This window comes from Herpailurus yagouaroundi, unplaced genomic scaffold, assembly GCF_014898765.1.
Source record: "Herpailurus yagouaroundi ecotype Mexico unplaced genomic scaffold, PumYag 140, whole genome shotgun sequence".
Taxonomy (NCBI): Eukaryota; Metazoa; Chordata; class Mammalia; order Carnivora; family Felidae; genus Herpailurus; species Herpailurus yagouaroundi.
In genome coordinates, this window is record NW_024412395.1 from 20,665,523 (window position 1) to 20,679,637 (window position 14,115).

The following is a 14,115-nucleotide window of genomic DNA, read 5'->3' on the forward strand; positions in this document are numbered from 1 at the left end:
ATGACCTAGAGCCCTCAGGAGACTGTGTGTTAGATAAGAAACAATGGTTTCAAATATCTATAAATTGTTTCAACAGGAGAAGACAGATGCTTTATTGAATGTATCTTTTACTGGTACATATTTTTTCATGAGTCCCTATTGTGCCACTTTAAGTCCTCTTGGATGGAAAATTTGTTCCCCTGTTAGTGTAAGAAAAGTTAACGTACTGCTAAGTGCTGTGCATAGTGATACAAGTCTATTAATAATACATATGTGGAGTTTGGCTGGCAAAGCCAGCTGCTGAAGGGCAAAGAGCTTTGCACTTCAGAGTAGCTTTCCATAATCAATGGTCTCACTGTATTCAATAAAAAATTACTAGAGCATAAAATATATAAAGCTTGATCTGTTCCCTTTATTTTGGTCGTCTGTTCAGCAAAAAAAAATGACAAGTTAATTCTTTTCTAAATGCATTTACAACTTTAAAAGGACAACAGACATTATCATAAATTAGTCATGCTGCAGTACGCTGATTTTTAATATACACGCATTTAATTTGAATACCTTGCACTAGGGTTTCAATTCCAAGATTGTTTGCAAATCTATATGTGCTTAGTCAAAACATGACCATTAACTAATGCAATTATTCTTTCAATCTGTCATCATTAAATCACTTAAGATTCTGTTCCATGTTGCTTTGCTTTAAATCCAAGTCTTTAGTAGGAGAAAAGAAATCCACACGTTAAGCAATTCTAAGCCTTGTGGAAGTGATAAAGCATACATTCTAAAGGGCAGAGGTTTCTATAAAACTCTGATGGTCCTGCCATCCTGTTGCTATTAGAATCACTTTATGTCACATTAGTAGGATGGAGGTCTTTTAAAAAGAGTTGCTAATGTGCCTTCTTTTCTAATTTTGTCTTTGCTAATTTACGATGTCTCTACTCATTGCTTCACAGCAATAAGTTCATTCCTTACTCCTTCTGCTATCCCCCTTCTGTTTGAAGAATACTTTAAGTACAGGATTCCTTGAGTTAGGCAACATCACTGTCTGGAAGACAAGCTGGTTATCTTGGCAAATGAATTTCAGGGCCTCAAATCACTTTTCCTAGTCCACAATTTGTCTCCTATATTTCTTAATGGGAATATGTATTTCTGCCATTAGAAATTTCTTTGACTTAATCTTGGTTTCTTCTTTTAAGCTGCATATACTTCTTTAGAATCATAACATATTTAATGTTAACATTTTCAGTATTTATTTTATTCCAATATAGTTAATATACAGTGTTTTATTAGTTCCAGGTGTAGAATATAATGATTCAGCAATTCTATACATCACCCAGTGCTCAGCATGGCAATTAAACTTGTAACTTTTAATATGTATCATGTGAATATACTTATTGACCATTTCCTAACTTTTAATATGTATCATGTGAATATACTTATTGACCATTTCCTAAAGACTTAAATTATAGAGACCATATAAGAATATTGGGCAATGAGTTTCAGGCATGGGAGAAGGATTTGGAAAACAGATTCTAGAAAGTAAATGAAGAAAAACTGAGTTTCTCAGTTATAATACATGGTTTCCCTGATGTCTGGGTTCTTGTCCCCTTTTCTGGGCTGTCTCATTTAAGAATTCATTGCCAACACACTGTGGTGCTAATACTTGGGGAAAAAATAATTTGGACTCATTCTTCACTCCTCCCTTTCTCTCTCATCTCTATCTAATCCATTGGAAGGCTGTCCCTACCTTCACAGCATATCCAGAACCTGGTCACTTCTCACCACATTCACTATGACTGCCTCAGTTGAAGCCACCATCATCCTTCCTAGATGAGCAAAGCCTTCCAAATTTGTCTCCTTCCTTCACATCCCCCATAGTCTATTCTTCACTCAGTAGCCAGGGTGATCTTTAAAACTTTAAATCACACCATATTACCATTCTCAAAACTCTGCAATGATTTCCTGACACATCTAGAATAACACTCACAGTCCTAACTCTGGCCTACTATGTTCTTTATAGACTGGCTCCTGACTACTGCTCATTTTCTCTCCCTCTTATCCTAACCCACCTGACCCAGCCACACTGGCTTCTGCGATACCCTAGAGAGTGCCAAACACTCGGTCTCTTTGGAAACTTTGGATGTGCTCTTCTCTGCCAAGAATGCTCCCTGACCGCTCATTCCCTCATGTTCTTCAGGATTCTGAAGGCTTCCCTGGTCATGGCACGGAAATAGCTCTTTCTCTTCTCAAGGTCAGGGGCTTTGTCTTGCCTACTGCTGTGCATTTCTATTGTCTGAAATCTTGCCTGGCACATAATTGGAGCTCAGGAATTATTTGTTGAAAGAAAGGACTAATGAACATGTGGTTGTGTAGGTGATTCCCTTACTATTTGGGCAGGCCTCTTTCTTTTTCTAAGGAGTCCTTCTTTCTAGCCCTCCCCCTGCCTTCAGGCTCTCATAAGTATCTTTATGTTAACTAGAATGCCCTTGCATCAGCTGTTTTCCTTGTGCATTCAGTATTTGAGTTACCAGCATTCCCATTCTCAGAGGGTGGGGTTCCAGAGTGGTTGGAAGTGTGCTCTCTCACTAGTAGTGGGGACATTGGAGCTGTTTTCACATGAATGGATCATGACAAGTTTACTTAACACTCTAATCAGCAGGGAGCAACATGGAGAATTTGATTTCAGGCCTAAAGTTACCTTCTGTAAGGTTTAATGGGAATTTTAATTTTTATAGTTAGGGATCCTTTAATTTGGCTTATATATTATTTCTCTTTTTTTTAATTATATCCTGAAATCACCAAAACTTGACCCTATGTTACCACAGTGCTCTAATTATAAGTTGGCTGTAAAATATTCTCAAACTTTATTTTTGTTTGAGACCGAAAGAAAAAAAAAATATATATATATATAGGCAGTATAAAACATTATCAGTTAGTTGTCACTGGCATTATCTTTGCCACCAACAAAAAGAGATTTTTTTTTTTCTTTAGTCCAGAACCCACTTCCTCAGACCAAGACCAACATTTACTTGTCCTCATAATGGCTGGACAGGTAGCTACCTATTGCCTACTGAACTTATTTTCAGTATCCTTTGATCATGTTTCATTGGTTTGCCATTCGCTATTTTAATCTACCTGCCATTTCATTAAAGAAAAATAAATCTGACATTGAATCTTGCTCTTCCAATTACTTATGACCTTGGAAGAATTACTTCTTCTTTTTTATTCCAATTATCCCATCTGTAAAAGCAGAAATAATATTTTCCTCAGGGTTTGTTGGGACACTTTAATGAGGTAACACACCTATTTTTGTTATTGGAGTGCCTGGCACAGAGTAGGCATACAGAAGGTATTGTTTGTAGTTATTATTACTTGAAGGCCATGTCATGATACTCTAGTAGTCCAAATAAATTAATGCCTTGGCTGTTGTGTTCAGACAGAACCTTTGAAAAAAGCAAATGGATCCTCCACAGTCACATTGCTAAGGGGCCATGAGGATTGACTAATGTCTTTCATTCCATGGCTGTCTACTTGAGGCATTTCCACAATCAATTAAAAATGTTTTGTGCCCACAGGAGGTAGGACTCTGGCCTTTGAGACTCCCCATATTTCCCTCCTAAACAGAAGGACAAAATGAGGGTGTGTTAAAAGGCATCAGAATTTGGAGAGAGAGGTGAAAAAGGCCTGTTCTTTGACCGGGACTTCACCATTAAAGATAGCGTCCCAGGCAGTCTGGATGCCATCTTGTCCAGAGGCTGGAGGACCATTGCTGTAACAGCTTCTAAAGGAGAAAGTGAGTACCAGTTAGCCAAAAGGACTCCTTTGATTTCTCATTCTGTCAGTTCCTGGAGACACTTCCCCAGGTTGATAGAGTTTGGACATTCAGTTTTCATGGTTGCAGGGTGATTTGTGACTACACATAGATAGGGCTTTCGAAAAAAAAAAAATAAAAAGGATGACGAGAGACTGTGAAAGACAGATATTAAAAAGGAATATAGGAGTCCTTACCTGGTGATCATTTTCTCTCTGCCACTTGCTTGTCTGGTATTTTCTCTGAGGTGGTAAACAATAGTGATAGTGATAAATGCCTTATATTTCTTTAGAGAATTTGTTGTTTGCCAGTGAATGGAATTTGGGTGTTGTTGGTTAATGAGTTACCAACAGGGTTTTTGTTACTTTACATAAAACCATAGTCATTAAACTTTTCTTCTCATTTTTCTCCATAATGACTTCCAAAATTCCTCCATTGCTAATTCTTCTAGGGTCATGATAAATTAATTGAAAAAGCTATTTATACAGCGTGACCCATTCCTTTCAAACAAGCAAAAAAATTGCTGTGACTTGCTGTAATTCTGAACTCTATGTTTCTTTTATACTCTTTGCTGAACTTTGGTTGCTGGAAGTTAGGCCATAGTATTCCTGGATCTCTAATGTTAGGACTTGATGAAATCAATGAAGTCCTCATACATAAAATGTTATTGTGTGTGTGTGTGTGTTGTGTGTCAGCAAGGGGCAAAACTTGCATGTAGAAGGACAGAAGCAGAAAAGGAATTAACATTTACTGAACATCTATTCCATGCCATGTTCAACATTTGGTATTATTATGCCCATTTTTTTTTAATATTTTATTTTTCAACGTTTATTTATTTTTGGGACAGAGAGAGACAGAGCATGAACGGGGGAGGGGCAGAGAGAGAGGGAGACACAGAATCGGAAACAGGCTCCAGGCTCTGAGCCATCAGCCCAGAGCCCGATGCGGGGCTCGAACTCCCGGACCGCGAGATCGTGACCTGGCTGAAGTCGGACGCTTAACCGACTGCGCCACCCAGGTGCCCCTATTATGCCCATTTTAAAGATGGGAAAACAGAACTGGGCCACGGTTACATGCCTAGTAAGTGGCAAGGCACAACTCAGCTGTAAAGCATGCCTGTTGTCTATACCACACTGCTCCCTTTTTTGCCTACGTTATTTGTTAACTATATCATAGGAGGCTTCTACTCAGCTGCTGTTATCTGTTCCCCTCCTTAATGGCCAGAAGCTCTTTGGCTAGGGGATCTTTGGAGGAAAGGGATCTGAAGTGAGACCTTGGTAGCCATCCATCCCAACAAACCCTTACCTCATTGCATTTTGCCCTGGAATACAGAGCCATCTTCCCTGGACTCAGGGGCATGAGGGAGAAGCTTTCTGCTTGAGTGAACACGGAGAACAGGGTGAGAACTTTGAGTGAGGAGAACAGGCTTCAGAAGTTCACCTCTGGAGAAGACCTCCTTTGGAAATAATCAAACTTTTCTCAGTCTATCACTCCCAGGAATTGGAAACAGGTTATTGTCTGTATCGTGTGCATAAGCAGAACCTGCACTGTGCACCCAAAGTCTTGCCCAGCCTACTGACTTATTTTTTTGCCTGGGAGAACCATGTGAAAATGAAGTGGGGAGGCAGAGGGAGAAGAGTTGTGTCACAGTGAACCCCCCAGGATTGTCCAAATTTTTTTCCTACAATGCACTGTTTATAAGACTTCATGAGGGGCTCCTGGGTGGCTCAGTCGATTAAGCGTCTGACTTTGGCTCAGATCATGATCTCACGGTTTGAGCCCAGCATTGGAATCTGCACTGACAGCTCAGAGCTTGGAGCCTGCTTCAGATCCTGTGTGTGTGTGTGTGTGTGTGTGTGTGTGTGTGTGTGTGTGCATGTCTCTCTCTCTCTGCCTCTCCCCCTCTTGAACTCTCTCTCTCAAAAATAAATACACATTAAAAATGTTTAATTATAAGACTTCATGACTGTCAGGTTTTCAAGCTTTTTTAGAATTATGACATTCATTGTGAAGGGGTGTGGTCATTATTAGGTTTCTGAGAGATTTGCTTTGTTATTTTGATGTCTGTGACTTGACTTCTATTTTACTCTAGTCTCTGTAAGGCCAGTGTTTGGGTGACACACACTCGTTTTTATCGCTTTTTTTTTTCCTTTTAAGCAGTCACAATGCTGAGAAATTTTTCCTCAAATCTGAAATGGGACAGCAGTTACAAGAATGTTCTTAGGTTTTGTTTATTGTTCTAGAAGTTAATGAGTCTATTGGTATTTATGTGAATGCTATAGGGTTCTATTAATGATGTGAGCTTGAAGAATGTTGTAATAACCCACAAAAGGAAATTCTGTCTGAAATAATTCTCCAGGTCTGAGTGCAGTGCTGTTACAATTGTTTGTTTTCTGCAAGTTGTGTTCAAACTCCGTTGGGTTTCCTCCCCATATCTGTATGTGTGCGTGCATGTGTATGTATGTGTGTCTATTAGTATGTATCTTAACCAGTTATAAAACAGGAAGAATATATTATTAAGTCAGTTTAAATAACAGCATGTCTGCATATATAAAACACTCATCAGTTAAATGTAGTGGCCACACTGATAACTCATTTTTAGTATGTATATCTTTATGCTAATGGGGTCAAACAAGTTGAAATACTGTCCTGTATCAAGAAGGTTGAAAAGTTGGTCATCCAAGAAGCATAAAATACCTAGGAATAAATCTAACCAAAGATGTAAAGGATCTGTGTGCTGAAAACTATAGAAAGCTTATGAAGGTAATTGAAGAAGATTTAAAGAAATGGAAAGACATTCCCTGCTCATGGATTGGAAGAATAAATATTGTCAAAATGTCAATACTACCCAAAGCTATCTACACATTCAATGCAATCCCAATCAAAATTGCACCAGCATTCTTCTCGAAACTAGAACAAGCAATCCTAAAATTCATATGGAACCACAAAAGGCCCCGAATAGCCAAAGTAATTTTGAAGAAGAAGACCAAAGCAGGAGGCATCACAATCCCAGACTTTAGCCTCTACTACAAAGCTGTCATCATCAAGACAGCATGGTATTGGCACAAAAACAGACACATAGACCAATGGAATAGAATAGAAACCCCAGAACTAGACCCACAAACGTATGGCCAACTCATCTTTGACAAAGCAGGAAAGAACATCCAATGGAAAAAAGACAGTCTCTTTAACAAATGGTGCTGGGAGAACTGGACAGCAACATGCAGAAGGTTGAAACTAGACCACTTTCTCACACCATTCACAAAAATAAACTCAAAATGGATAAAGGACCTGAATGTGAGACAGGAAACCATCAAAACCTTAGAGGAGAAAGCAGGAAAAGACCTCTCTGACCTCAGCCGTAGCAATCTCTTACTCGACACATCCCCAAAGGCAAGGGAATTAAAAGCAAAAGTGAATTACTGGGACCTTATGAAGATAAAAAGCTTCTGCACAGCAAAGGAAACAACCAACAAAACTAAAAGGCAACCAACGGAATGGGAAAAGATATTTGCAAATGACATATCGGACAAAGGGCTAGTCTCCAAAATCTATAAAGAGCTCACCAAACTCCACACCCGAAAAGCAAATAACCCAGTGAAGAAATGGGCAGAAAACATGAATAGACACTTCTCTAAAGAAGACATCCGGATGGCCAACAGGCACATGAAAAGATGTTCAGCGTCGCTCCTTATCAGGGAAATACAAATCAAAACCACACTCAGGTATCACCTCACGCCAGTCAGAGTGGCCAAAATGAACAAATCAGGAGACTAGAGATGCTGGAGAGGATGTGGAGAAACGGGAACCCTCTTGCACTGTTGGTGGGAATGCAAATTGGTGCAGCCACTCTGGAAAGCAGTGTGGAGGTTCCTCAGAAAATTAAAAATAGACCTACCCTATGACCCAGCAATAGCACTGCTAGGAATTTATCCAAGGGACACAGGAGTACCGATGCATAGGGGCACTTGTACCCCAATGTTCATAGCAGCACTCTCAACAATAGCCAAATTATGGAAAGAGCCTAAATGTCCATCAACTGATGAATGGATAAAGAAATTGTGGTTTATATACACAATGGAATACTACGTGGCAATGAGAAAAAATGAAATATGGCCTTTTGTAGCAACGTGGATGGAACTGGAGAGTGTGATGCTAAGTGAAATAAGCCATACAGAGAAAGACAGATACCATATGGTTTCACTCTTATGTGGATCCTGAGAAACTTAACAGGAACCCATGGGGGAGGGGAAGGAAAAAAAAAAGAGGTTAGAGTGGGAGAGAGCCAAAGCATAAGAGACTGTTGAGAACTGAGAGCAAACTGAGGGTTGATGGGGGGTGGGAGGGAGGAGAGGGTGGGTGATGGGTATTGAGGAGGGCACCTTTTGGGATGAGCACTGGGTGTTGTATGGAAACCAATTTGACAATAAATTTCATATATAAATAAAAAAAAAAAAGAAAAGTTGGTCATCCCTATCCATTTAAAATCATATATCCCCAACTCCACACATTCACACACTACTGCTACTATCTTTAAAAGGCCAACGTCCACATAGTCATCCAGAAGTTTGTGAAGTGTTATCCCATGAAAATTTTGGCTGCTATGGAACAGGCTCATTGGGTTTTCACATCCTTCGTCTGATTCTTCACTCTCTTATAGTACCTGGGATGAGGCACATCCCCTGTGTATCCTCATTTCCTTTCTTCACTCCTCTTATTCCATACTGCCACCAGGAGAGGCTGCTGTGATTTTTTGCTCCTAGGAAATAAAAGGATTTAGTATCAAAACCAATTGACTTTAAAAACGAACAAACAAACAAACAAAGCCAATTGACTTTTTTTTTTATCTATAGGTGAAGATTTGGCTCTAGAACGATTATTACATGCATATGATATTGTGACTTAAGTTTTCTTTAGAATATTATATTTTCCTTACTTCTTCTTCTTTTAAATAAATCAAACCAAACAGGTATTCCTGGAGGACCTCTGAATGGAAAGAATGCCAAGTCTCTCTTCTCCTGGAGCAGCAGGACCCCTACTGGCATGTGACGGGACCCGTTTGTGGAGGTGGGATCCAGACCCGGGAGGTGTACTGTGCCCAGAGCACGCCAGCGTCCACTGCACAGAGGGCCAAGGAAGGTAGGCAGCCAGTTCCAGGGACAGATGGTGCAGCTGACTGGAAGGGAATCAACTTTAAAGCTATCTCTGCATATTGTTCTTGACATAATGGACCCTCAGCACTCACAGGTTTAGTATTTGTTTTGTTGAGAATTTGCAAACCTGTGCTAGGTTCTGCTACTTGTAATAATTGGCAATAGTTAGAAATAATAGCAATAATAATAACTTCAGCCTCAAAGGATCATTGTGAAAATTAAATGAGAGCATATACCTAAGAGCTGTAGCAAAAATGAATTGCTATAAGCTAGGGGGCTGGTAGGTTGGAGTGAGTAATCAGTCATGAATTAGTAGCATTCTTTTTTCGTTTTCCTCCCAAGAATGCTGTTTGGGTGAATTTGTGGATGTGGGAGTTTCTACAGGCCTATCGCTTTCAAATGTCATGGATCCACTATTTTACTGGCATATTTTAAATAATGTGAAAATGAGAAGGAGACAGAGGAGGAGGGAAAACAGTCTTCTCCATAGTAGACTCTCTGACAGGCATGCACAGCCTTAGCAGTACCCCATTTGTTTTAGAGTTCGAGACAGTGATTACATATAGGGACTGAAAAACCAGCCCAGGTTTATTTCAGTCCATTGGCTGAAACGTCAAAAGTGAGCAGGAATGCTTCCACTCTAGAAGAATGTGTGGCATCGCAGCCACATTGGAGGACATGGCAGTTCTCTTTGCAGAAGTAGTTGAGGTGGGAATGTTTCCTTGAGTGTGCACATAAATTCCCTACTGTAGAAGGCAAGATGCATGCTTTCTTGGTATGGAAATGCATCTATTTTACCCCATAAAGCTTTTCATACCAGGTACGTTTTTGTGTGTGACATGGTCTCTCAACATTCCAGAGGCATCTCTGACCATAACCTTGGATAATTTAACTTCTCAGTTATAGAGGGATCATCTTAACAGAATCATTAGAGTTTGCTTCAACAATTAAAATTACAGTGTCACATTTACAGAGCTAGAGTTATTTTAAAAACAGTAATTAAATTTTCTTCCTTATCTAATGTCACATTTGGAAAGTGACAATTTATACACTTTCTGTTCCAGGGTAGAACGTGACTATGCTTACTTTTCTGACTTTGGACGAACAGAATTTAGAGAAAGAGCTCTAGAATATTCTTTAAGACCTTGGTAATTTTTTTGTTCCACCTTCTCGTTTCTTGTCTTTACTGTTGTCTATAGTACGAGGGTTTTCGAGTGTCAGCAAGTGCATTAAAGACGTGGTATAGCTTACTACTTACCTTGGTAGTCCTTAACAAAGGCTTTCTTTTGCTTTTGTATAGAAGTGAATGAGAGAGATTGGTCAGCTATTACTTTCCTTTCTCATAAATGCCTTAATTTCCTACTGTTATCATTTATAGATATACCTTGAGACCTCTGGCAACAAAAGAATTTCTTCTTGGTTCAAGTTAAACACAAGATAATAAGTGAATTGCTATTGTAATGGACCAGTGAGTGTGTTTGCCCAATTAAAGAGGGCAAATTTAAGTATTTCTAACCTTTTCTGCTAATGCAATAATAAAGGCCAAAATTGGTGACAGTTTTTGCATCAGTTTCTGTGAACATCACATTTTTTGTTTTTTTTTTGTGTTTTGTTTTTTTTTATGTTAGATTGTAGAGGGAAAAGGAACTTTAATAGCATTGATTTTGAGAACTCTTTTCTCAATGACAATTGACTTTCCCACAGGTTGATTTTTCCTTAAACTCTAGGATAATCTGTTCAATTTTTGGACTGAAATCGCTTGACTTTTCTTCCCTACAAAATCCCACCATCTGCTCTGCATTTCAAGAACCTGATCTTAGGGGAACACAACCCTGGGGAAAACGTCACAACCACCAATGAATAAAAACAAACAAACAAACAAAACCACACCAAAATAAACAACAACAAAAAGTCACCAATCCCAAAACCAAGACCCATTTCCATGGATCTCTTATGTAATAGAATGAAATCAAATCTAGATTCTGGAGTGAAAAAGAAAAATGCTAATTCTCCCCCAAGGGCCTCCTAGTTTCTTGTATATGCTGGATGTTGAGGCTGAATTCTGGCTTTGATACAGTTCTGTTGGCGACTTCTTAGCGGTGTCCCATTCCCCATTTGACCTCAATTCGTGGTGCTTATAGAAATGGCATAATACCTATGGCATATTTAACTAGTTCTTTTGTTCAGTGTTCATGTGATGTTTTAAAGGCAGCCAAAATAGTGCTATAACAATCAATATGAGAAGCATTACCTGTAATAGGAGCCAAGCCAATAGAATTGGGAATGAAAATGTAGAAAAATATTTATGATTTTGTTTACCAGTTATTATTGTAGAGAGAATTGTGCTTCTCTTTTATAATTCAGAAATACCAGCAAGAGTGATGCTTACCTGTAAATCTGAAAGTTTGGTTTAGAGAGAGCACTTTCTTCTTGCCCTTTTCTGAAATGAAATTAAAGCCACTCAGCCTGCATTCAAGCATAGTTTCTCAGGAGATAAAACATTGAGATAAAGAACACACCTTCAAAATCTAATAAAGACTGGGAGATAGTTATTTTCCATTCATGAAAACATGGCCTAGAGACTGAGATATCAACAAATTCGGAGTGAAATGACATAGAGATAGAATGTATTTATATGGTGAAGAAAAAATACCCCCCCCCAAAAAAAAACTAAATAAAAAATTTGGAGAAAGTGTTGGTATGGCTGTAGTTAAGAAGAACACTTCCTGAATTTTTTTCTTATTTCAGATTCATTATTTGACATTAAATGGACACAGTTCTTTTAAGAACGGGACATCAGTTGCATCCTCCACTCCAGTAAGATTAAATAGTTCTTGAAAGTCTTATGTCTTTATCATTTTGGGCCCAGAGTTGACATAAGGAAGTATATGGTCAGATAAGAGAATGTATCCTGAAATGCCAAGTAGTACATAGCGACTTAGTGCATTTTGGGTCTCAGTAGCGTATGGAGACTTAAATGTTTGAGTTGCAGGCTTTAATTTTGAACTGTATAGAATTTTGATAAGCCACATAAATGTTGCTCCAAGCTTCCAGTTTGTTAAATTATTTTTAAATCTATTGACTGGTTGAGTAAAAGGTAGATGAAAATCACACATTCTTTGTTTTTTTTTCAAAAATAATTTGTTAAGTAGCAACTATGTTTTAGGTTATGTACAAGACACTCATATGAAGGTGCTTCTCATTAATTTACAGGTTTTTAAAAAAATTTTTTTAATGTTTATTTATTTTTGAGAGACAGAGAGAGACAGCATGAGCGGGGGAGGGGCAGAGAGAGAGGGAGACATAGAACATGAAGTAGGCTCTAGGCTCTGAGATGTCAGCACAGAGCCCGACGCCGGGCTCGAACTCACCAGCCGTGAGATCATGACCTGAGCTGAAGTCAGATGCTTAACCGACTGAGCCACCCAGGTGCCCCTTTACAGGTTTTTTTTTAATTGGAAAAACAGTTTAACTAAGAATTATGCTGTAGTGTTGTAAGTAATGTGTAAGTAAGTAAGTAAATAAGTAAGTATATATATAATGGCTAAAACCATTTAATGGTGTCTGAGAACCCTGAGGTTCTCAAAAGGAGGTAATGCTCAAAGAGAGTGTGTGGGATCATTAGGAAAGAATGCTCTAAGTGGGGGCAGAGGGGACATATGGAAAGGAACAGAGACATTTGCGTTCAATGGTAGCATGTGAATTGGTGTGAGGGGAACACAGAGAATAAGACCTTCACAGTGACACTGGAAACCTAGGCCTTTGGGGCTGTTCTAGAATTAAGACTTTGTTTTTGAGAATATGGGTACAGCTTTTCTTTCCCCATGGCAGGTTTTTAAGCAGAGAAGAAGTCTCATATTCTTAACGGTATATAAGAATGTATAAATGTCAGTATACCAAAAGAATTCTCAGATATGCGCATGTCCTACTTGCACACTTATCTGATTATCCAAGAAGTTTTTAAGATATGAAATAAAGTAATTTACATTATGAACAGGTGAACAGACATCCTAAGGGGCAATTGAAGGGGATATCTATTCTACCTTCATTTGAGGGCCTAGAAATGTCCTTTACATGTCTTTAGAAATTGGTTTTAAAGTCAATATGCTCATTTGGGTGTGAGAATAAAGTTTAAGGGAAACATGCACTTAGAACTTCCTTTAGTGTTGACTGTTAGAGAAGAAGTGTGTTTATAGCATTATCTCTCTCTTCATGCTAAAAGAAAAGCAGGGATAACTGGATGAAATAATCTGTGCTAGTTAACAACAGGCTATTTGATGACAGTTCACATGAGACCAAAAGATAGAAGATAATTGGCCTGTAACCATTATACTTTGAAAAAAACCCTCGCTGTTGGGGTTATGGGTATAAGAGAAAGTCAGTATATGTGTACTTCAAATGTATATATATTTCAAATATTCTCTCCAAATATTTTCCCCAAAAGTGTGAAAGCCGAGATAAGTTTAGAAAAAAGAGTATTAGATATTTAAAGGCAATTATGTTGCCAGGAGTTTAAATTGAGATTGGTTTTTACCTGTTATGTTTCATTGTTTGTGTATCTCACTTTAGTGACTGTTTTAAAATCAAGTATAACAAATTTATCCTACTGTGATTTAGCAAATGTTTATTGAATTACTGTGCTTAGCAAAAATATTGAAGAGTTCTTACTTTAGTACTCATGAAATTATCAGGCTGTTCTTGACATTAAAAATGTCCTAATTTATTTAGCTCAAGGTATAATTCACATGATTGAAATAGGAATAGGAATTTCTCAAACTCTTTTACCAGTGACATTTCAGGTTTGCTAATCCTATTGCACTAAGCCCACACCCCTGTTACAGCACATCCCTTTTTGCCTGATTTCTAGCCATTGATATTATTGTCTTTGTCACAACTAGGCTGTAAAGCCCTTGAAGGCCATTTTTAGGGTCCTGCTTTGTATTCCCAAGTGCCAGAGCCCATCATGTAAATGGAAAATTGCAAATGTATATGCAATTCAAAATGAAAAGCTCATCAAGTGAGAGAGTGATGTATTAAGTTTTGTTGGATTCTTTTTGCTTTATGGGCAGCACAAAGAAGGAAATTGCTTTACTGTTAACAAAACCAAAATGATCTGCGGTTTGGATGTCAGCATTCCTTGTCAAGTCTAGGTGGTCCAGAGAGCCTGGAATG

General features: G+C 38.4%; 1 protein-coding gene across 2 annotated transcripts in view; it reads left to right on the forward strand.

Annotated features, from left to right (window-relative positions):
* The window catches only part of THSD7B (thrombospondin type 1 domain containing 7B), a 1,621,840-nt gene that overhangs the window by 1,089,388 nt on the left and 518,337 nt on the right, over positions 1-14,115 (forward strand). For both annotated transcript variants that reach the window (XM_040474954.1, XM_040474955.1), the window contains one exon: positions 8,760-8,929. In XM_040474954.1, coding sequence (XP_040330888.1) covers positions 8,760-8,929 — 170 coding nt within the window. The remainder of the gene's footprint in view (positions 1-8,759; positions 8,930-14,115) is intronic.